Consider the following 25,285-nt stretch of genomic DNA (forward strand, 5'->3'; position numbering starts at 1 on the left):
TTGCTTAAGAGTCTACTCACTCTGACAAAGCAGTATTTTTGTATACCTCAACAATTTAAATAACCCGTTTACCCCTACAAACAAACCACTTTCTTGAAGAATTGCCAAATGCTACACACCTGAAAGAAGCATAGGATCTCTGTCCAGGGATTTCTTAACATGATCAGATTCTCCAGTCAGTGAGCTTTCATCAATTTTAAGGTCATTTCCTTGAATGAGTACACCATCAGCCGGTAAGAGATCACCTAGGAAAAATCACTGGGTATGTTGACTGCAGTTCCTTTTTTGAAAATAAAGGAAAGTTCAACTTTTAAAATATGTTTACCGTATTTCACTTGTGCAATATCTCCAACAATTATGTCAGCTACTGGTATCTGGATGACTTGGCCACCTCTGATGACTGTGAATTTCTGTTCTTGTTCAATACGGCTCTGCAATCCCCGAAATTGTTTCTCTTTACTCCAGTCATTGAAAGCTGTTACTAATACCACACAAACTACAGATAGGAGGATTGCTGCTCCTTCAATCCAACCTGTTTCAGATTCGTCCTCTTCTTCACCAACATTTACTGATCCACACACTGCAGGAAACAGGTTTTAGATTTAAGAAAGCTCACGTAGAAAGTTCACGTAGATAATTATTTCAACAACAAAGTTTTGTCAAGAAGAAACTACTATTTGTTGCTAAACATTTTCCATGCTAGCCTTCTTCGCAATTTTACCTTTATTTTTAGTCAGGGTAACACACAAAAAAACTAAGTAACTTGAAAGCTAGAGCTGTTCAAGGAAGTTAAACTGCTTAGAATTTACATCCCTGCTTCTCTGAATATAAGAGAAGTTGATACAGAAAGTTACTTGTCTTTATTATCTTGTTAAATGATAGCAGGAGAATGTCACACTAGTCGATTAGTTAACCGACTTCTGCTTTCACAACATTTCCCCCTTCACCTTTATCTTAGCAAGCCAGATATCATTGCAAAAATTCAGTTCAATGAACGCCAGATCCCTACATTTTCCGTTTAGAAGTATAAATATAGCTTCAATTCCAAAATTAGAAAGTTACCAGTGTCATATTGCAAATCAAGGAAAATTTAAGACTTGCTGACTCCTCAAAGAAAGCACATGACCACAAATTACAAATTGCTTAAATATTTGAGGCAAAGCTAAAAAAACACTTGCACAGAAACATGACTGGATTTAAGACAAGTCCTTGTTTGTGCTGCTTGAACTTCACCTTTGCATTATTTTGGTCAGAATGATACCAGATCATGACCAGAGAAATCTCAGGTTGCCTTTCTACAGTAAGCTAGACTTTTAGTAGCATTCTCTCAATAAGGAACAACAGGTTGCTTTTGCCCTGACTTACTGTCTCCCATCAGATTTACAGTATAGGCATGCTGGACGAGAAAAGTCAGTAGTATAATACAGGTAGATATCTACTTTTTAAAAGGTTTACTTACATGATTCATTTCCTCCTGGAGGCTGGTAAAAAGAAAGGCCCAAGGATACTACAGCTGCAATTTCTAATATAATTAGTGTAACGTCCTGCAGTGCTTCCCATACTAACTGAAGAAATGTTTTTGGCTTTTTAGGAGGTATAAAGTTCTTCCCAAAAACTGCTTCTCTCCTTTCTATATCTGCTGGATTTCCACTTAAACCTATGCAATAACAAGACAAAGTTAGTGACATTTACTTGCATTTCACCCTCACATTAGAAGTGACTGAGGTTTCCCATTTATGGAGTGATGTCCCACTCTGTCCCACAGCAACAATGCTGAAAAGCCATATCAGTATTACCCTTAAATCAGAGTCACTATAGAAAACCAGCTACATTTTATAATTCACACTTTGCCAATATAAAATGATAGTCTACCTACTTGCACTTACTACGACATAGCAACAAGGTAATAGTAACAGACATACCTTCGTAGCAAGTAAACAAGTTTGCAAGACAAGATCATTAGTAGAGTTACTGCTATTGAGACTGAGTACCATAATGTAGCTTTAGCAAGAACACAGACTGTGAAGTCAGCTCTGGTTCCCACTGCAGGGATTCTGTATTCAGAGATAACATCCTAAAATCCTACAATTAATGTAGCATTTATAATGAAATATTTAATGTAATTAATAAAAATACCATAAATATTATAAATCAGTATTATTTAATTATTATAGAAAATTCTATTAACTATGAGCTGGTGAAGCTCTCCAGGAATCATGTGGAGAGAAGAAGCCACTTAAGGATGCTGCTTCTGCCATGACAGCAATTGTTTGCTCTTCTGAAGCTTCACTTTCTATCGCCTCTCACACAGAGATAGCCTACATTTAGCACTGTGCAGGGTCTCTCACCTCAGTTTTATATATATATATATATATATATATATATATATATATATATGGCATATTTCTTATGTGGCATATTTGAGTCCTCTCTTCTGTCTCAACTCTGGTACCATCTTTAAGGTACACTAACAGGCAAGAGTGAGTGAGTGAGTGGCCTTCACTAAAAGGCACAGCAGGCTTCAAGAATTAGCAAAGTCCTTAAAAATAAAGAAATACAAAGTATATTCAGTGCAAGGTGATGCACTCACGTCCTTCTGTAAGTACACCTCCTGCTTATTCCTTCAACATTTTCCTGCTGCCTAAACCACCATTCAGAATTTAAGCCAATAGCTCATTTTTCAAAGCAAAGTGGCCAAACATCCAGCCGTGTTCAGAGCAAAGGTCCAGAAGCTTCAACCCTATTGCCTCCATGGTTACAATAAGTACCTTCTTAAAGACAGCAGTTTTCATAGTAGCCGTTTTTTAGTAGTTAACCCGTCTGCTTAGTGATAAAGGCACTGCAAACATGCTATGTAACCCATAAGAACAGTGACCATTGCAACTGCCTTTCATAAGAGGGGTATTTAATACCTCTAACAGGTATTTCCTAGAACTGTCAGGTGTTATTTCAAGACACTGAACTGCAAAGCTCAGTTTTAAATGCTAACAACTGCTACGAAATCACTTAACTGAAAGGCAAAATATTATGTGCAGATCTTTTCAGAAGTGAAATTAAACACACTTAGTGTAGATAATAAATTATTCTAACACTCTTAGATTTACCTTAAATTCATGGCTTTGGAGGTTTAATACAAAGGAGTAATTTTACTTGTTATCCCTAAGACTGTACTTCTTGAAGTTCAAGCTTTGAGATGCTTGCTTTCATTCAACTCAAAGCTGCAAGACCATTTTCAAAAACTGAGCTATACAAGAGGATCTAGAGAAACTCAGAGCAGCTTGGCCAATCCAAAATGCTGGACCATATTGCTATTTTGCAACAGATACCGTTTCTCTCTTCCTTTTAGAATGGCAAAGTTTGGAAGATTTTTTACATAGTGTCAGCATCATCACTTTCTTTTTCCTTTCACAGGGTGCATCCTGTGAAAGGATGCAAAATACCAGAAGTGTACAGCAATGGTATATGTATGTATATATATATAAAAAGCCAAGCTACTGTCAAGAACCACTTAGTGGAGATTAGTAAATAAGCCCAGCAAAGACAAGAAGCTTTTGTATTTTTAGTATTCTCCATAATACACCATGCACCATTACCAAACTTGATGCATTTACCACACAGCTGGCAATTTCATAGTTCATCATCTATAGTCCTGAGGCTGACATTACTGTTCATTATGTATCTGAATTAAGCTAATTTATGTTATTTGGTATTAAGTTGAAAAATACTGGGCAAGTGAATAGGTAAAGCAAATTTTATTAGAAATCTAGAAGTAACAGTTACTAGAAAACCAAACTTATATTGACCTGTGGAAATACTGATGGTGGCCCATCTCTCCCGAACACAAGGACTTTTCCTACTGCAGATGTCGGACATTCATTTATTCACATTTGCACACATATAACAACATATTAAACACAAAATACCAAGCAGCTAAGTCTGCTCAGTGTCTGTTTTTAGTAATACTAAAAGGTAAAGAGCAGGTTTCATTTCTCATTTCAAACCAGGTAGGCCTGATGCACATTTTGCCTGAAAACAGACATTAACTTGCATTGTTCAGTAACTTCAAAGCAATTAATTCAAGTAATTATACAAGCTGAACTCATTCACTGTACCATTTTAGAACTACCTGTACTTTCACTGTGAATCACTGATAATTACATAGGTCAGCCTTTCATACAATAAAAAAAAACCCTTCTGAATAGGAGGAAGTGTCATACGGTCTTGCAGGCATACCCATGAGATTTTAGAGAGCTACAACTACTGTTAACAGTTTTCTGCATAAATCTTGCCTAGTTTTTCTTCATTAGAACGTCTCCATTCCTACACTTACAACTTGAACTCGACAAAAGAAGAAACCTAGTTCTACTTTCACAAGAGCTCTCCTGTACTACCTCCAAGAAATTTATAGCAGCTTGCTTTACAGAAAGGCTGGTTCTTTGAAATTTCATGAAGTGATTTAGAGACAAAATGACACCTTTATAGAGGACACTGCTCTAACTTATCTTACTTAACCTTTTCTGAGCTAATTATGACATTCAACTGTTGAGGTCCTGCTGCACATATAAGCTGCTCTTAAACTTCAAAAAAATGATGGCACCCTTTTATCAAGTTAGTGATCGTATTTAACTGATTGCAGTACAATAGAACTAAATGTCAAATCCTTTTGAAAGGGAAAGGCCCTGATCACCCGGTCCTCAGTACAGCAGAATCAATCTGCAGGAAAGGGTATCTAACCCTTTCTAGTTTTAGTAGATGTCAGCAGATGCTCATTTTCCCATGTTTTAACCTGCTTGTTACATTACATAAAGTGAATCCTGCCATATGCCAGGTATTTGGTGCTTAGTGCATCATTGCAGTCTACAGCTGTACACCCAGATATCATTCAGTAATAATGGGGCATAAGCCTTGAAGATGACTGTAAAATAGGATTCAACTCTCTCAGTTCCCAACTATAAAAACTGTTGACCCTCTTCACTGAGAAACTGTCTTTCAAAGCTATGCAACAGGTTAACAGGGTAAAGAGAGATTGCTGCCCCTAACTAAGAAGTGTTACACTGCTTGTATGCAGCTTGTTTTTCACACACATGCACTAAATTTCACAAGTCTGTTGATGTTGAGGACAGACATTTGCACATCTCACGTTTTACAGACTTCTTCAGCCTGGAACTGGTCTACTCTCATTCACTGGCAGGTCAGGCATGAGAGCTGGCAACTTTCATTGTGGCAGGAGGAACCCTATTCATGTACTGAAACAATTACTGGAGTCTGGCTTCAAAAGCAGATCAAACCAAAACATGCTATATGCAGATGTACCCAGAGATACCCGATTAATAGGTTGTTCTTGATCCAAGGAGACAAACCCTTCCAAATGCTTTCCCTAGCATTTCTGAAGAACAGAAAGCAGCAGCTCTCCAGGATTACAACAGCCGGTACTTTACTGCCACCAACACTACACTGGTTAAAAGCTATGTGAGACCTTAAATGCTGAAATATCATAATTTACCCAAATCCTGATTTTGGTACTTCTCACTCACTACCAACAGCAGTTCACACTGAGCTACTATTAGATTAAGAAACATTAAAAACATTTGTACACGATACTACTGTTCACATATTTTAAGCAATAGGACTTGCATCTTTCACAAATATAAACTCATAGCCTTCATTTACACTAGAAGACAGTAGTGAGAGAGGGCCACATCTTAAAGTAAACTCCTGTAAAGCTCTCAGGAAGGAGACTTGATAGGTTTATTTCCTTCTCTGCATATATCTTGGAATAATAACTGTACAGAAGCAAAAGCATGAGGTAGCCACACTTCACAGAATGCTATCAAGTCTAACATGGCGAAGACTCCTTTGTCTTATTTCTAGACAAAAGGAGTGTGTGATCACTTTGCAAACCTTCTAGTAATAGCGACACTACCTCCTAGTGCCTAAAGTAGCATCAAGATTTTGCACAGATCAAATGGAATCTAAAAGAATACTATAGATTTAAAAACTAGAAAATGTTATCAAGAATCCAATGTAGTACAAACAGAAAAGAGATGTCATCAGTTTTAAAAATTGTTGCATTACGGAATACAAAAACTAGGTAGCAACACAGAAGCATTAATAAGCCCTGCACTAGACTATTAAAATCTGTGTTCTATGACAGCATGGTGCGAACTATGGACTATAGGTCATATGAGCTATCCATAAAACTTAACACTTTCACAGCAAGTTAAACATTGCTGTGTTGCATTTATATTTCATATGGGGATGCCTTCATCAATGAACTTTATTCCAAAGTGGAACTTAATCGGTAATCCAACATCTCACCTGCAGTTCAGACTAACGGAAAAAACTCCTGCTTGCTTATTACCATTAAATACCTCTCTGCCTTGAGGAAGAAGCAGTATCATAAACTTTGCTACATTGAAGAATTAAGTAGTTTGCTTCACTGAGGTTCTTCCTAAACAGAGTTTCCTCAGTAAGTGTTAAAATTGACTTACCTTCATTTGGTGAAGTTTTCAATTTTGTACAGATGCCATGTACATCTCCATAGCATTCCTGTATTTTATGCAGTGCATCTGCAGCTCGAAGTTCCATGAGAGAACGGAGCTCTGCAAGAGTAACTCCAAAATCTCCATGATTAGCTTCTTTTACAGCATTTTTCACGCCGCTATATGCAACTGAGTTGTTTGCCATATCACCCATGATGCGCACAAGTCTTTAGTGTAGACAGTTGCCAGTAAGGAACAAGATTTCAACTTAAAGTATTTCCAAAAGGAAAATAAATCCTTTGGGTATGAAGACAAGTCAGGAGAGCAGACACATCAACCAAGTAAGAGACCCCGTCTGGAGAGATATCTTTGAGGTTGTCCCATGGCGCATTCTGTTCCCCAAGCCAAATGGCATGTACAGTCTAGGGAAAGAATAAACATACATTTAGTTACAGAACAGCTATTCAGAAATACATTGTAACACAACCCTCCTCTTCACATTGAGGTCAGGGAACATATTGCTGCCCAAGGACAATTTCTTCATATTTCCTATAACATTTTTAGTTAGCATTCAGCTAGGAAGACTGACAAGGCGTAAAATGGATGTTTCCCACTTCCTGAATTCATTATTAGAACAGCTGTTGCCTTTCTGTTTTGCATTTTGCTTGATGATAAACCAAAGATCGGTAACAAAAGGAAACCTTTGAGAACACCTGGAAGTAAATATCACGGAAATGGAGTTTGGAACATCCACCACTGATGTCACATAGGGTAAAGAACATGCTCAACTTAAAAATCCCGACTTCTCAACAAAGCTTTCACCTCAGAGTTTGGGATGAACAAGCCTTTCTGTGTTCCCACAAATTCATTCATACAAACCTCAAGGAAAACAGTTTCAACACTAAGTTACCCCATGCATTAAGTACTTTTGTAGTGCAAGTAGGAGTATATCTTCAAGCAGACCTAGGTCTTACTGTATTTTCATGTCCAAACAGTTTTAGCCCCACTCCAGCCTATTTCATCGCAAGTCAAACCTCCCACAGTATCTGCATTTAATTCTTTGAACAGAGGGGAAAATTGCACACCACCACCTTCCTACAGAAGGGATAAGGAGATTAAGAGCAGCTCTTCTGTCTGATTATCAGAGCACTGTAGCCGAGAAATTAACAACTACCCACAGGATTCTTGGCCTACACAGGCACTCTCTATTTAATTCCCACTTGGCTGACACATCTTGCACATACCCATGTGCATTCACTATTCTGTTATGTAGATACAAGCACTTCATGCCTATATAAACATCCGTTGTGCGCAAAAGACAAGCTTGATCATGTACCTCACGTTGAACAGTAATATGGACACTTCCAGGCCAACAAGACCCTCAGGTGTCATATGTTTAGATAAAGCAAACAGTTACCACTGACTGCAGCACTGCTTTATGAAGGTAAAAACTCAAACAGCAAAGAAAAGATTTCTGGATATAGCCCTGACAGGTTAGAGGACTGGTTCAGCTGGACCACTGTGTCTATATTGAGGTCCAGCTATAAGCACCTAATTACTAGAAATTTAAGGTATGTGTTCCAGGAAAGTCTCTCTTTGCTCTGGAAACAACCAGCTTCAGCTACAGCAAATCTACCATTTTAAAGCACCATGCCACAGTACTGCATCTGGAATGAAGACAGCCACTGATGCTGAAAGACCCTGAAGGGATGTCACCCGACCACAGGTGACAGCCCCATCTCCAGCAGAGCTACAACTACTCTTCCTATCACTAGGAGAATCTGCGAAAAACTGTCTACAGCTGTTTTCTGGAAAGAAACAAAAAGCAGTCATAATAAAGCAATCAAAACTTACATGCACAAAACTTCAACATCCTGTATCATCATGAAGGTACCTAATTTAAAACTTTAATCTTCATTGTTTACTGTTATTTGCAAAAAAAATAATTCAACAGTTGAAGAATCCATGACAATGGTGTTCACTTGCATGCCAAGATGCAGTTTGGATTAATACACATTCTTCATCTGACTATAACATGTTCTGCTACAGTGCCCTGTAAGCGAAGAAATTCACGCAAATGAGTTCTCTTTAAGGCCAAACCATGTCTTCATCTAATGCCTGAAAGCTGAATACTCTTGGCCAACTACTACCCCAGGAGAATTTCTCAACTGGCATCTGATCATAGCTATGACAGTATAACAAGAAGCAGACGAGGCAAATGAGTTTGTGTAACTATAGAGAAGATGCTGCAGCTGCTAATTAGGTAAAATAGCCCAAGGAGAATGCCCTACAACTAATTACATCAAACTTGATCCATTTTTAATTAAGAAAAGCTCTGCTTAAGGCTCTAGCAGAAGCCCTGCACTTGAGGCCCAAATACACCAAGTACAGAAGTGAAGTTAAGAAAAGCTACAGCTCTAGTCGCTGCTTACCTGGCACTGAAAAGCTTTGAAACTGAATATTGAGCCAGGGCAAGTCTTGCTGTCATGTGCAAGTAATTTTAAGAGCAATAACATTGCTCAATCATAGCTCATGCTGTGCTCGTGCTCCATCATCTATATTGAGTTCTATCATCTCTATGCATCTAGATCCATTTTTGTTAAGACACAATACTCCAGTAATGAGCTATTATTAACAGTTTATCCTGAAAGGGGTTCTCAGATGCTCTGAAGTACTTCAGTGGTGTCTTAACATGCCAACATGCCCTCAGGGCTCACACACAAGCTCAGTAAGTTTACATTAACACTACAGAAACAGCATGGTTCTGCAGATCAGGTCTACTAGTGTTACAGACTATTTTGTCTCATTCATCACAGTCAAGAAATAGCTGTGGAAAACAGAAAGAGTGTGAAGATGCTTCAAATTCTGAATAATGAGGAAGAGCAGTTTTGCTCCATATTATGAAAACTTGGTTAAACATTAGCAATTGTTACATCAAATCAGGCCAGAAAGAATCTGCTCCAGTAGCTCATTTTTTACCAGGCATTGCAATAGACAGTACAAAAGCCTCTCAGCACATGGGTACAGAATGGACTTACCTTAACATCTTTTCTTTCCTGATTCCTAAAGAGAAACCTTGCTACAATTTTGAGAAATATCCTTAATGCAGTTTAAATGTCAAATCTTGCAACATGCATTCGTTTCCTGTTACAGCAAGTTCCAACAGCCCACTTTTGTAACAAAGTGGTGATGCATAGTGCAACTATAAACAGTGAAATTAAAGTGTCGTGAAAGAATCATAGAATTGTTTAGGCTGGAAAAGACCTGCAGGATCATCAAGTCCAACCTCTACCTCAGGACTGCCAAGTCCACCACTAAACCATGTCACTAATGACCTCATCTACATGTTTTTTGAACACTTCCAGGGAAAGCATATTTTAAATTACACAGATCATCCAATAATATTTATCTCTTCAACTATTGGAATATTTTTACTTATTTTGATCAGCGTTCCAGATCTCAGTTCTTACAGCAGTCATTTGAGATACATCATCCGAGTAGCATGAGTTCTGAAGCAATATAGCTAAAAGCGACTCACCTCAAACTTCCAATCTGCTAATATCTCAAACTTCTAAATTCAAGAAATAGTTATCAAACTGCAAGTCACTTATACGCTATTGCTCAAGTTCCAGTTTAAAGTTTAATTCAGTTGATGTTAGTGTCCAGATTCAAAAAACCTGCACACAAAACGATTTAGTCTTACATTAGGCACATGAAATTTTGGATAATCCTTTGTTTGCATATCATTGTGATTAGGAGCAACTTTAAAGCTATTTTCTGTCACACTCAAGTGGCTAAAAATCCTGTAGTGCAGAGGCACCTTACAGTAGCAGCATATACTCTCATAGACAGGATTCAGATACTTGTGAATTCTCTCTGAAAAGACCCCACTGCTCTACGACTGTAATAGCTTCACTGACACATCAGGTCATTTTGGCTGTCCATGAAGAATACTGCATCTTAATATGATAATTTATAATTTATAATCTATAATTTATCCATATAACTTATGGATATATATTTATATATATATATTTATATAGATATTATATTATAATTTATAATTTATCCAAATCATATTAATATTCATTGCTGAGTGAATATGCTTTGTCACTAAAGACAATAATTCAAAACCGTAACCCATGAAATAAAGGTTAGATAATTTTACCAGTGTCATAAGTCTGATAGCCTCACGAACCTCTGCAGTTGGCCTGGAGAAAGGACAAGCTCTAAACACAAGTCTACATATAGAGATGTTTACTAAAGTATGAACACACTACAGAGTACAATTCTATTAATGCTACCAGACCATACTATGTTGATCAAGCCAGAAGCAGCCGTAACACGGTTCTTAAAAGTGTTCTTAAAACAACACTCAACATATGTTGAGTTACGTTAACATTAATCCCCTGCCCCACCCAAACAGAAGCCCTGAACACTAAATAAGCATCAAAAAGGACTCCAGAAACAGTCCTTCACAGCTGAAATTATTTAGTAATTTAGTGTTTAGGAATTCCTTCTGTTTGAAAGAAAGCTATAATCTGCATTCTACATTCATTACAAATTAAGGCTACCTTGAAGTGACAGTTTGCAGTGGCCGTGCACTGTCAAGCAAGTGTGAGCAGCAGAGCTCAAGTGTTGCATAATTACTACTGCCCAGATACACACAACCTAGCATACCTTAGACCCTTATCCAAGCCTTTCCTGTTATTGCACTTAATACTTGCTTCACCAACCTATGGGAAATGTGTTTTAATATTAAGAAAATTAAATCTTAAAATACTTGAGCAAACTCAAGACAACAAGAGCTAAAGCTCCAGCTATCATATATCCTGTGTCATTCAAGTTAATTTATACATCTGCTTGAATACTATGCATTCAGATATTAAGCATTAGTTGTACTAGCATTTGACCTTCAACAACACACTAAAGCTGGTTGCTGCAATAGGAAAAGGCTTGCAAAGTGATTATCTCAGGAAAGCCTTCATTTAATCTCATTAGTTCAATGAAGACTAGACAGATCTGCATACCAAGAGGCTGCAGTGATAAAAACTGTCCCCATATGTTTCAGCTGCCATGCTATTTTAACCTGCTTCAAAACAGCTTTCAAGACACTGAAAAATATGCCTTTATATCCTTTAGTTCGAAACCCACAGCACTCTATGTTCCACTGCTTCAAGCCATCAAATCACGTTTCCTTGTTGGGAAGAGAAGGAAGTTATCTGTAATATTATTATGGAAAGTACCTGTAGCTGAGGAAAGTGACCTGGAAAAAACACTGAAAAAGTCTTGAGGTCTTCTGCTACAGAGGGTCAGTTTTCTGACTTTAAAAGAAAGACCCTCAAACCTACCTGAAATACTACAGAAACTCACCAGCTGTTTCACAATAAGTATGAATGAATGCTAAAAACCCCCCAAAAAGTTCATACAGAACCATATGCATTTACAGGTCACTATCCCCTATGTTAAAATGCACCTAACTGAACAGGAGTTGAATCATTTCAGCGGCATGCTGTTGTCTTAGTGCCAGCATCTCAGAAAACTGGCTTATGGAAAGACAAATACAAGTAGATCAAACAGCTAAGAGGGAGGGGGCACAATCATGGAAAGACACTCCACAACATAAAGTTTTTAATACATCACCTTCAGCCTTAAATGTGCCCAACAGCGTTGTAATGACAAGTTACCTTTATTACAGCTCCTATGTTATAAACAGTACATTCAAAGGTGACAGGTTGCTGAGTTTTCAAAGAGAAATCTGACTTCATTATGAAGCTTAATCTCCTGGGACGCAGATGTACTTGGTTAACTGAAATAAAAACTGGCTGCTGTTCCTAGACTCTGCAGTGCCTGCAAACACTGGTATTTATCCCACTTAATTTAAAGGATTGTTGCTGCCTACTGTGATTGACACTTGTGTAGTAGCAGTTTCATACAATGATAGCTTCTTTGCTTCAAGACTCCGAATTATTTCTTTTTGAAATGATGGCTAACAAATTAGGACTGCTGTAGGCTGAAGTCAAATGGGTGGTTTAAATTAGCAACATTCATGCAAAGGATTCCCACATCACTTCCCTCCTATCTTGGCAGCGGCAAGGGAAAATTTTAACACTCTTGAAGGTGAGTTATTAGGGCAGGAGGAACATGACCTTCTCTTATGAAGCAGCTTGCTCACAGCCTCTGCAAGAAAGAAGCCTGGCAAGCAAGCAGACACTGTCTTATACCATCAACCAACTGCACAGGCCTGTACTGCCCTGCCTTGTCCAAGCCATGGCCCTCCACACTCACAAGCCAGTCAACTGTGACTAAGCGAGCTGAATTAAGAAACAAGATCCAAAAAGTGCAGTATAGAATAGTCTGAGTAGAAAAACTATTTTAATCAAAAGCTTAAACTAACCATTAGCTTTCTGAATTTAAGGTATTTTAACTTGAATATAACAGAACTAAATAGATACTAGAGACTGATCCAACAAGTAGGGCTTTAGAAAACTCTGTGTATACTTCCAAGGAACATCAGACTTTGAGACATACTAGCAAGCCCTCGAGAATAAAAAAGCAGTGCAATTATCATTACAGAAGGAGTCAAGCATTCCCTTATTTAAAATACTAGGCTTTCACATTCTCTTATTTCATATTACAATGCCGAGTTGTCCACAAGAAGCCAGACACTTCAAGACACAAATCCATGCAGAAGAGTCGAGTTTCTAACTACTAAAAACACTTTACCAGAAGCAGCAGTTACTCATTTCAGGTATCCATTAACAGAGCGATGTTTTGAAGGGTCTTTGTGCAGTCCACAGGTCTGATCAACAACAACCTGCAGGCCCTGAAGCTTCCTTTTTAGTAACTTCCTTTACTAGGCTCATCTACTTTTTGCTCTGCAATGACATCGTAAACTAAAAAGCCAAACCTGACAGGCCTGCTTATAACACCAGGTAATTCCAGGTTAAGACTATAATCCCAGAGAAAAAAAAAGATTTAACCTCTAGACATGACTCTGTCCCATTCAGCATTGTATCTAGTGCGTTCAAGTACCAACTGTGTGTGTCAGCTTGCTCAAGTAACTTGAGTAGAGGTGCCAAAATTTGGACTAAGGCAGCTGATGGCTGAAGGCAAACCTGAGACATCAAATGCAAGGGGAAAAAAAACCCCAAACCCAAACCAATAAACAACAAGCCACAAACCACCAGCAGAACACCATTTTCCCCAAACCCATCAATATTTTCCTTTACTTCAGATGCACTGAGTCCCCTAAATAAGATGACTGAGGATTTATAGCCTCTTAATCCTGCACAGTTCAAGCTAAAAATATTTGGAATAATTATGCTGAAAAGCAAGTAATATTAACAGGTCTGTCTTATTAATAACTTAGTATATAACCCTAAAAGTAGACACTTTTGTGTGCATGTGCAGTAAAGTCAACCGCTGACAAATATTTAAATCAACAAGTTCAGGAACAACTTACCACACTTTTCTCATCAACATTTATCAAAAACATAGTCAAAATTATAATACAAAGAGATAGTAGCATGGCATCCTACTTATTAATATAATTATACATCATAGGATTACAACAGAATTTACTTGCATTCCCAAATTACAAGATGCACTCTGGTCACAAAACCTGAAAAGGCATGTGTTAAATGAGGCATAAAGACACGCTATATGAAGCTAAGCTTCAAATAAAAGGAAAGTGAAATGGTACCAAATTCCATCCAACAGAGCTGGAAAATGGATTTCTGGATTTCACTCACTTGTAGCTTTTCAAGCTTAGTGCATGCCTGTAAGCAATGCATCCAGCTGGTCACTTCTGATGATAATTATTGACTCAGAGCAAAACAGTAGCTGATTTCCTCGTAACAGTTATTCCCACAGGTACATTAATTGTTTTGAGAAATCTTTTACCTTATTTTACAAAGTCTCTAATTTTTGCTGCTCCTCCTTAGCCCTGCTTCCGACACCTTTTGAGCTAAACACATCTCTTATGTTATTTCTATTTTTATTTCCAACTCCCACAATACCAAGCACACCACTGAAATTGTTCTAAGCAGTCTGAGCAATGAGTTTCTTCCCTTCCCATGTCATCAGACACTAAGTACACTACTGGATTATTGTTTTTTCTTCTTCTGAAGCTCCAAGTCAACTTCAGGAGCTCTTTAACACCAGAAACCTTGTTTAAGAACATGTTGCACCCATTTAAATTAAAACATGTTTTAATTTAAAACTTGTTGATGTCATCTACCTGGACTTGTGCAAAGCGTTTGACACAGTCCCACACGACATCCTTCTCTCTAAATTGGAGAGATACCAATTTGATGGATGGACCACTCGGTGGATAAAGAACTGGCTGGACGGCCGCACACAAAGAGTTGTGGTCAATGGCTCGATGTCTGGCTGGAGACTGGTAACGAGTGGTGTCCCTCAGGGATCGGTGTTGGGACCGGTCTTGTTTAACATCTTCGTCGGTGACATGGACAGTGGGATTGAGTGCGCCCTCAGCAAGTTTGCCGATGACACCAAGCTGTGTGGTCCGGTTGATATGCTGGAGGGAAGGGATGCCATCCAGAGGGACCTTGACACGCTTGTGAGGTGGGCTGATGCCAACCTTATGAAGTTCAACCATGACAAGTGCAAGGTCCTACACCTGGGTCGGAGCAATCCCAGGCACAACTACAGGCTGGGCAAAGAAGAGATTCAGAGCGGCCCTGCAGAGAAGGACTTGGGGGTGCTGGTCGATGAGAAAATGAACATGAGCTGGCTTCAGTGTGCGCTCGCAGCCCAGAAAGCCAACAGTATCCTGGGCTGCATCAAAAGGAGCGTGACCAGCAGGTCGAAGGAGGTGATCCTGCCCCTCTACTCTGCTCTTGTGAGACCTCACTTGGAGTATTGTGTGCACTTCTGGTGTCTTCAACATAAAAAGGACATGGAACTGCTGGAACAAGTCCAGAGGAGGGCCACGAGAATGATCAGGGGACTGGAGCACCTCCCGTATGAAGACAGGCTGAGAAAGTTGGGGCTGTTCAGCCTGGAGAAGAGAAGGCTGCGTGAAGACCTCATAGCAGCCCTCCAGTACCTGAAGGGGGCCTATAGGGATGCTGGGGAGGGACTCTTCGTCAAGGATTGCAGTGACAGGACAAGGGGTAACGGGTTCAAACTTAAACAGGGGAAGTTTAGCTTGGATATAAGGAGGAAATTCTTTCCTGTTATGGTGGTGAGACACTGGAATGGGTTGCCCAGGGAGGTCGTGAGTGCTCCATCCCTGGCAGTGTTCAAGGCCAGGTTGGATGAAGCCTTGTGTGGGATGGTTTAGTGTCCCTGTCCATGGCAGGGGGGTTGGAACTAGATGATCTTGAGGTCCTTTCCAACCCTAACTATTCTATGATTCTATTCTATTCGATGATTCTGTGTTCAAGTTACCAGCGTTTACCATATCATCCTGAGTTGAACAGACCCCCAGCCTTCTCTTTCAGGAAGTATTCTTTGATATTAATATCCATTTAAGCAGATCAGTAATAAAATTGGGAGGAGTGCCTGACACCACACAGTGCTGTGCTATCATTCAGAAGAGTCTAGGCAGGCTGGAGAGATGGACAGAGAGGAACCTTTTGAAACTCAACAAAGGCAAGTGCAGTGTCCTGCACCTGCAAAAGAATAACGCCATGTACCACTGCATGCAGGGGGCTGACCTGCTGGGAAACAGCTATCTGGAGAAGGACATGGGGGTACTGGTGGACAAGCTGTCCATGAGCCAGCCACAGGCTGCATTAGGAAGAGCACTGCCAGCAGGACGAGGAACGTAATCTTCCTTTTACTACTCCCTCACCCTGGTGAGGCCTCACCTGGAGTACTGTGCCCGGTTCTGGGCTCCCCAGTATGAGAGGGACATGTAGGTCCTCAAGCAAGTCCAGCCAAGGACTACTAGACAGACTAAGGGTCTGGAGCATCTCTGATATGAGGAAAGGCTGAGGTAGCCAGGTCTGCTCAGGCTTGGGTGTATGCGTGTGTGTGTACACATGTGTCTGATCACTGTGTATTAGGGAGGATGGCAAGAGGGTGGGGCCAGACTATTCAGTGGTGCCAGGCAGTAGGACAAGAAGCAATGGGCATAAAGTAAAACACAGCAAGTTCCACATGAACGTAAGGAAGAACCTCTTTACTGTGAGGGTGACTGAGCATTGGAACAGACTGCCCACAGAGGTTGTGGAGTCTTCTTCCCTGAAGCCATCTGGACACAATCCTAAGCAATGGGCTCTAGGTGACCCTGCTTGAGAACATAGACTGGATGATCCCTGGTGGTCCCTTCCAACCTCAACTATTCTGTAATTCTGTGGTATGCTTTTGACTGTTAACTATACTTCCTGATATCAAAGAGGTGCCAAAAGCTCTTTACAGCTATAAGCCTTCAGGCAAAGGGCAGAAGTCCACCCCTCTCCAATTCTTTTTGTATTCAGGAAACCTCAAGAAAAATTCTTAAAACTATTAGGAAATATTTATGCCTAATGAGATTAAGCCTAAGTACTTGCATAAAACCACTCTGCAAATGACTGACTCATTTCTATTAGGGCAGTAAAACTAGCTCAGTAGAGTAAGTTCTAAGAGTTTTCTGCTGCCTTGCACTAGCTTACTGCTATGTAGAAATGGCACTATGAAATATTCTATATGCTCATTGAACTATAAATGCATAATATATAAATAGTAATATTTATGTGGTAAGTCCTCTATTTATGATCCTCAATCACCATCCCTGCCAAGCAATGGTTTGGAATGTTAAAAAGTAAAACAAAAAACCCAGTTCTAGTCAGCTATCTCAATAAGTATGCACTATGCTGCTAAATTCCATATTTGCTTCATCCTTTTGTGGCCAAGTTAAGAAGCTTCCCTCTGGTTTTGTAATGCACCAGTTTAAGAGCCTTCATCTTCAGATTCTTCAAAAGCCCTCTGGCAATACAAGAATACAGTTTATTCTTAACCTTGAACCTTTAAAAAAGCCTTACTTCTTGAAAAATATGTAATTTGAAAGCTATGGTAGCTTCCCCTGCACATTGTATTTGTCTCTGCCTACCAGACATAGAATCATAGAATAGTTAGGGTTGGATACACCAAGAAAACTAAAGGCTAAGGACTCCTGAAAAAAACTCTTTCAAAACCTGCAATTACATTTGACATCCTCTGGTCCTAAGGAGCCAAAGCTTTTTGACTGGTTGGTTTGTCTTTAATACAAATATCCTAACTGGTCTACATTGTAGTAGCACCTTCAGAACAACTGCACCAGTTTGCTGCTCCTGCTGGTGGCGGCAATAGGATGATCAGGGGGTTTTGTTGGTTTTGGTTGGTTGGTTTTTAATCTCAACACTTGAATTTGAAAATCCATTTTATGGCTTTTCAAGAAACACAGGTGTGGGATCTCTTACAACTTTCTGCACTATGATTATGCTGATCATCCCTTTAGCAATTTTTGATAAATTTTGAGAGCTTAGCTCAGTAATCCATTCTAGGGGGCCTCCTATTTCTAGTATCCTGTAAGAAGGATCTTCAGTAAGTCTTCTCTGTTTTACCATTTAGTGAGGCTACATACTGTTTTATCCTTCAGGCACATCTCCAGTTTTAAAACTGGTCCTTCTGTGTGATTATACTTTTTGATCTTTCTGAAATCTGACACCCACTTAAAGGCTAAATTATCACGCTGCCTTCGCTGTCCTGCTCTTTTAGGTATTCCTTTTAAAGAACTTTCTCATTTATGCAGGGTTGGTTGGTTGCCTGCTTTTTTTCTTGTTTGTTTTGTTAAGGGTTTTTTTTTTATTTTTTTTTTATTTATTTTGTTTTTCATACCTTTAAGCGTTTCTGCAATATAGCTATTGGTACCTGTCCATAGAATGATGTTGAATTAAACACTGTGCCATCAGCATGAGTTACATGACAATTGATGGTCCACCATTCAATATGAAGTAATAAATTCTTCATGTGCCAGTTTGTTTCTTTGGCACAGCCAGGGAGTGTGTAAGCACTATCGGTAGACAGGATGCACAAAGCTGAGATTCTCACCATAGCACTTTATAAATCTAACAAAGGAAGCAGCAAGTCTGTCATATCTTCAGGTCACGGAAGGTATGGCTGCGCTATAGTGTCTATGCTTAAGACTTGCACTCACAGAGGTCCTGAAGCAGCTCTCATTATTTGATACTAACAACACTGCATACACCTGTCACCCTTACCCTTTTGCACCAGGAAAAGCCACCTACATTAATTGGCAACTGTGCTAATGAAGTAGTAGACTATGCAAAAGCCTGCTGTCACAACAGTCACACAGAAAACCCAGGGCTCAGAACAGTAACTTCTTATGTGCCTTTTTACTCTTCTTTTACATCACCTCAGCCACTGAAAGACAACACTTTGTTCTGGGGTGTGCTCTAAGTCCATCTCTTCTAAGAAACACAGCACTCCAATCAGTTTTAACACCCCTTCCTTAACTAATCCTTTTGCCACTGCTCTTGCCTTCTCCCTGCACTTCCACGATCTTTACCAAGAGACAAGGTTTTTTTGACAACAATGTAATCTGCCCATCCAGAGAGATCAAAGGAGATAGAAAGCACCTTGCATGTTCTCAAGTCTCCACTTCTCACTAGCTGCAATTGTAGTGATTGCATTTCACTTCTCTACAGTCCAACAGTGGGCTACTCACAGCAGCCTGGTACAGAAAGCAATAATCCAAAAAGCATTTCCCCTTCCAAAGCCACAAGATAATGTTAGAAGATTTAGACATATCAGAGTTTGTACTGTTTGAAAAAATTACTACAACAGATTCCCCAGAAGTTTTCCCCACAAGATGCCAGAACAGCTGATCTATTTGTAGAAGTCATAGAGGAAATGTGGATGTGTCAACTGAAAGAACACACATCCAGCTAAGGCTGGAAGCATCTTCATCATGGAACTATGCTGCTGCCGCTGCCGCTTTTAAATAACATTAATTTCCGTTCAAGGAAAGGTTCATCTTCCCTCTATTATTTCAAGTAAAGTGACATACCACTAAACAAATCACATGATACGTCAATTTACTGGTAAGGCCAAACATTGTTTAAACAGAACAGCAAATTCAGCAAACCGTCAAACCGCAGCTCAAGCAGATTTAGTAAATTTAATTAATTTCTTAGTTTTGGTAGGTTATTTAAAAATTGCTTTACAATCTGGCTATACATGATTAATAACTGCAGCTTTGTTTCTAAAGTCTTCAGGTGTGAAGATCTGTATTCTTTAGGTTTCTGAGAGCACAAGGACATCAGTTGCATGATTAATTTGCTAGAAAAAAGTGACTGCAGCAAAGATTGCAAATGAAGCTGTGCTCCATGACGATATTTAAAAATCCTTTTCTACCCTGTAAAGGAAATCCCTCCCCTACTTTCCCATAAACCAAAGGTCTTAACTCTTCACTAGTATCAGTGGATCCTAATGCAATTTGAGGATGGTTATGCTTCCACTCTGAGCAGTAAGCATTCAAATTTGGAGGTGAACTAGGTGTCTATTTAGTTCTGGCACACAGCTTACTCCTCTGTGTATGCAAGACCACGCCTTGAAAGACTTCAGAGCGACCAGACGGACCTATTCAGTGCTGAGGATCAGGTATTTGCTTTCCTCACTCCCCTGCCCCACCAAAGCACAAGGCTATCAGAAATTATGTGACAAGCCATCAGGGCACTCAGATGCCTAGAGCACAACTACCATGAGTGCACATAGTGCAGTGTCAGACTCCTGCTAAGGCAGCTTGAATCCTCAGCAGTACTTCCTAGTGGCTAGTTCACTACAGGTAATATTCCTTCTTCCAAGAGACTACACCTGAATTGGGAGCCTACTGTCATTAGTCCAACTGCACCTCACCCTCAGGGCCAAGAGCCCTCCAATCCATTCCATCTACAGATCATTATCCTGACTCAGCTAAATCAGACCTATTTTGGTCTTTCTACATAATGTTACTCCCCACAAGTGTTTATTTAACAGTGGCACATAGTAACATTCTGCAACTTCTGCAATCAGGTTGTTTTTAGCAATAGCATACAGTGTCTTTGAAGAAAGGGAACTGGGAAGGGAAGTATCAGCTCCTCCACTCAGGTGATAAACTTTAAACAACCTACTGAACTGTTGAATTTGTGCATGTTAGACCAACTGGCCACTGCTGAAGGCACAAACTCTTTTACAAAACAAGATTTTTATGTCCAGCTTAAGGCTTCCAACAAACTTTCTCAAAAGGCCACTGCAATTACGTGCCTGACTGTAGCACACCTCAGCTCAGCATGAAGTGTGCCGAGCCAAGTAGGGGCTCACAAACCAGCCCTGCTGAGTCAAAAGCTAATTACATTTTTTATCTAACCCCTGTAGCTCACAAGTTTCACTTACTGCAACAAACAGGTAAAGTGGAGTAAAGACAAAAGCTTCCTCTAGCCTGAGGCTAGCTAGACTCAGGGGAAATTAACGCTTCCCCATTGGAGGGCAGTAACTGTGAAGAACATCAGAGTATCAAGAAACAGGAGCGACAGCACTGTGAAACAAAAGATAGCAGGTACTACCAAAACTCCAACAGTAATGGACTCAGACTTTCTAGAGGTAGTTTAGGATGATGCATGGAAGTTTCTCCCTCTGCCTCCTAGTGCTCTAGTTTCCTAAGCAGTCTCCTGAAACCCTTGATAGCATCAACTGGGGTTTCTCAGCACCTTCAATAGACTCTTTAGCTTGAAGGACTCGTAGCAGTCTGTCTCCACTTCTAATGGAGAAGAGAAAGCATACTTTCTCTTCTAGCAGCTGTGCTAGAACTGTTCTCCAAAGAGCTGCTTATTATTTCAGTCCCATTAAGAATGACTTATTTCAGTTGTCAAGGGAAGCATAAGAAGAAGCCATCTGATAAACTTTATAATTAAGGATTACGTCAGTAGCATCTCCAAAAACCTACCCAAGGTAGGCAAGACTTAGAAAAAACTGCTGCAAGTATGAAGTCTGCTAGTAACTAGTAGCAGACTTGTTCTTCACACTTTCAGACTTCCTAAGTTCTCCCTAGGCAAGGTACCAAAAACCGCCAAAAAAGTGAAACTTCTAAGTCGTACACGTTGAAAAACAACCATATACCTCATTTCAAAGTTATGTTATGAATTTGGCTCAATTAAGTTATTATTAATGTGCACATTCCAGTCTGTACACTGTGTCAAGCAGGTTGACAATCAGTTTCTACTATGGTCTCCAACCTATGCTCAGTTAAATTCTTAGTTTGATTCCAATATTTGACAAGATTTTTTTCTGTTCCTTCCTTTCCTGGAAAAAAGGAGTGCTTTAAGAAAGCCACAAATTTATACCAACAGAATTCTGAATATCCTTCATATGTTTAACATTCATGAGGATAGCAACGCAGAGTGCTTCCAGTTCACCTTCAGAACAAACATGGATCTACACTGAACAATTATGTGTAGTTTTATATTTTGCACTTGCAGATTTGATACCAGAAGCCAGTAGTTTTCTCTAGACTATTAACAGCAAGTTGATTCTTGGTGTGCTATACTCCTGCTACAGAAATCCTTCCCTCTAACCAAAACAGCATGAAAGTGGTAGTTGGATTTTTTGAAGGGGGAGCAGTTTCTTAGTTTATTGGTATTTGAACACAGTTTAAAGCAGTTACCTAACTAGAAGAACTCAGCAATGTAATCAAGCAATACATGGTCAAAACCCAGAATCCAACTAGAGTGTGAAGGAACAAACAATATTAGACAGTTACACAGCTGTCTGTCAAAACAACAATCTAGTTTGAGGCACAATGCTTTACGCACATAATTACGACTAGACAGCTTCTGAGACAGCTTCTTCCTTAAAACTGAAAAAAAAAAAAAAAATAGGTACTTACTAAAACATTACTTTGTTGTTGAGCAATTATTAAAATAATCCATTAGCTGTCAAAAGTATTTTTCACCTAGCAAATATTTTCAAGTATTTAAACAACTGCCTCACAGTTCAAAATTGCTCAAAGAAAGCCTAACCCAAGCTATTTTAAGTTACTTTATTATTTTAACCTATTTTAAGATTAGGAATCTCTGACTCGTTAACTTGGAGGTTTCTAAAATACGCTAGGCTTTCCTAGAAAATGGAAGCATTTCCCTCTGGACTGAGGATCCTCAGCTGCTCTTGCTTGACAAGATTAGGGTTCAAGGCAGGCATTGCTAAGCTAAATTTTATGGTCTGTATTAAGTAGGTCCACAAGTTCTGGCTTACTTGTCAACTAACATAAACATTATCGAAATACAATTTTGGACATTAATACTAAAATTATTATGCATGGCAGTAAACCTCTGAATTCTGATGTGAAGTGGGGGATATCCATGTCATAAGGCTAAACTTCAAGACCTTAATCCACAATAGCATGCCCAAAGGAAAAAACTGGAAGAACAGGATATTTGGTAGGGGGAACACACTCTCTGTGAGAGGAAGACCTGTTCTAACCTATGTGTGAATGCCTAGGCAACTGCTTATTTTCATACAGACAAGCAGTCCCCTCTCAGTACAGCAATGCCTAAAGTCATCTGCAGACAGCCACAGGTTACCTAAAGAGAAACCTAACAGGAGAAGCCACAAAGCTTTTGGCTGCGCTGAATTCTTAAATCAGGGTTGCACAGCAGTCTTCCCTTTCCAGAATATGTGACAGTCATGAATTATACAAATGTCTGGACAAAAGACAGCGCTTTCCAGGAAATGTACCTTGCAGGCATGAAAAGCCAGAAAACATCCCTGGACTTGGCAACCAGAAGCCAGGATCTCAATACCACAAGGCTCAGGGATCCTTGTTCAGGTATATCCTGAACTAGCGAAGGCAAAGAAGACAGTTTGGCTTCATATTCCACTTATCCAGCTTCAGACCAGTTACTGACCACTGTAACAGGGTATATTATTCTCTCAGTCCTCTGAAACTGTTAAAGCCATCCCTAAATTTCAAACACCAAAAATAATTAGAAAAGTACTATAACAGAGTAATAATACCAGAAAACAACAGAATCAACTGCATTTGCATGTAAAGATGTCTGTTAACTTAAAAAAAGCAACTGTTTGATTATGGATATAATATCTGTACCAAGACTTTGTTTGAGGCCTGAACTTCTTCCATCCAGGCTTAGAATTTTTATATCCAATATCCCTTCACATAGCAAGAAACCAGGAGTCTCAGAATAAGAAGCTAAATGTACAGAGCACTGTTAATTTGTGGAAGGATACAAGTTCTCTTCCCCCGTGGAGGGCTTCCAGGTATTATACCTCTTTATGTACATATAGCACATATATCCTATAAAAATAGGGCTCGTATGTATGATTAGATGTACAAGTACTTGGTATCTTAATTTGGATAGTCCCATCCAAACGTTGATACACAAAAACAGAGCAGACTACAATTACAAAGGTATATACAACACCAGTGTTTACCATTAGAGCAGGAGATAGCATCTGAGACACCTGATTAGCTTTCGGTAACTATTTGTTGACCCATTTTTTCAGGAAAATCCCTCTTCCATTCATTAAACTGTTCTTAACTCAGAATTTCACAAAGACATATTTGTAAGACTTGCTACTCGACTATTTAGGCAAACGAAAGCTATTTTTACAGAGCCAGCAGAGGGAGTACAGACATCATTTTACTTATCCGCCATGGAAAAGATATTCACCTTGTAAGAAAGCACTAAAAGAGCTGTGCCTGCAAACCTAATGCGGTTAGTTTAAAGCATGCCAAGAACTTCCTCAGGCTTTCACAGACCTGTATGTCAATGGCCAGCAGAACTGGTGTTTTGTTTCTAATCCCCAACTGGCAGTCACATCTCAAAGTCTTATATCTGACAAAAATGGCAGAATCAACAGTACGAACAAGAACTGTAAGCCTGATGCTTCACACGTCAGGGAAAAAAAGGCCCTAAAAATCGTATAGGTATAGTTCAAGCTAGTTCAACAGTTCTTATTTCTATAGATTCTGCTGTTTCTCAATTTCAGAAAAACTAAACCCTTCAGCTGTCAATTTTTTACAAAGCAGCTTCACCTAGAAAAGTTGAGAAACTCAAAGAGTTCAATACAACCCACTAGAGCAAAGGAGCTACGAGGGTACAGCACAGTGTCAGACTGGAAGGTAACAAACAGCTAACCTTTCTGCTGGCGTTCGCAGAGGCACGCACCTAACAGCAAATCTGGTTTTACACATCCTCTGAGGCAAGAGCTCTCTGCTTTATTTAGCATTTCCATTGATCAGCCTACTTTGGAGCTGGCAATTACGACTGAGCAGTGTTGACACAGTGGCGGCTGTGGGAACAGTCTGAATGAGGAACAGGCTTTAAGCAGACAGATTGATAGCTTTTTGCCATTTCGTGGAGGTGAACACTAAGCTCTAGGCCAACACAAAACAGGACAACATACCTTCCTGGCAAAAACTCACAGACATTCCTTGCTTTTTTAGACTGCAAAATTGACAGGATTTTTTTTTTTTTTTGTTCTAAATTAAGTCAGCATTTCCCAACTTGCTGTCAAGAGGCAAAGCTAATGCAAAATTCTTGCCAATCTCAAGCATTTATCAAATTATTTTATTGGGTGGCTATTTCCAGGTGTCACTATCTAGAAGTAAACATATGAAAAGCTCACACAAAAGTGATGAGCTCCTTGGTCTCAAAGTTTCCTCTGGAAGAGCAGCAAAACACTCTCCTCCCAAAAAAAGATAAATTTCCATCATCTTAAACTTCACATGAACTTTCAAAGCTTTGACCATTTGAATAATTAGATTTTGATTACTACCTACCAAAGAATGTGCCTGT

The 25,285-nt window shown here is 39.4% G+C and overlaps 1 protein-coding gene across 6 annotated transcripts in view; it reads right to left on the minus strand.

The window, feature by feature from the left end:
• ATP2B1 (ATPase plasma membrane Ca2+ transporting 1) overlaps positions 1-25,285 on the minus strand; it is a 65,622-nt gene that overhangs the window by 29,024 nt on the left and 11,313 nt on the right. For all 6 annotated transcript variants that reach the window (XM_065670052.1, XM_065670069.1, XM_065670075.1 and 3 more), the window contains exons 2-5: positions 6,492-6,904; positions 1,460-1,657; positions 326-580; positions 120-245 (exon numbers count right to left, since the gene is read on the minus strand). In XM_065670052.1, coding sequence (XP_065526124.1) covers positions 120-245; positions 326-580; positions 1,460-1,657; positions 6,492-6,696 — 784 coding nt within the window. In that variant the 5' untranslated portion in view covers positions 6,697-6,904. The remainder of the gene's footprint in view (positions 1-119; positions 246-325; positions 581-1,459; positions 1,658-6,491; positions 6,905-25,285) is intronic.

The sequence above is a fragment of the Lathamus discolor genome, chromosome 1 (assembly GCF_037157495.1).
Source record: "Lathamus discolor isolate bLatDis1 chromosome 1, bLatDis1.hap1, whole genome shotgun sequence".
In the NCBI taxonomy this organism is placed as follows: Eukaryota; Metazoa; Chordata; class Aves; order Psittaciformes; family Psittacidae; genus Lathamus; species Lathamus discolor.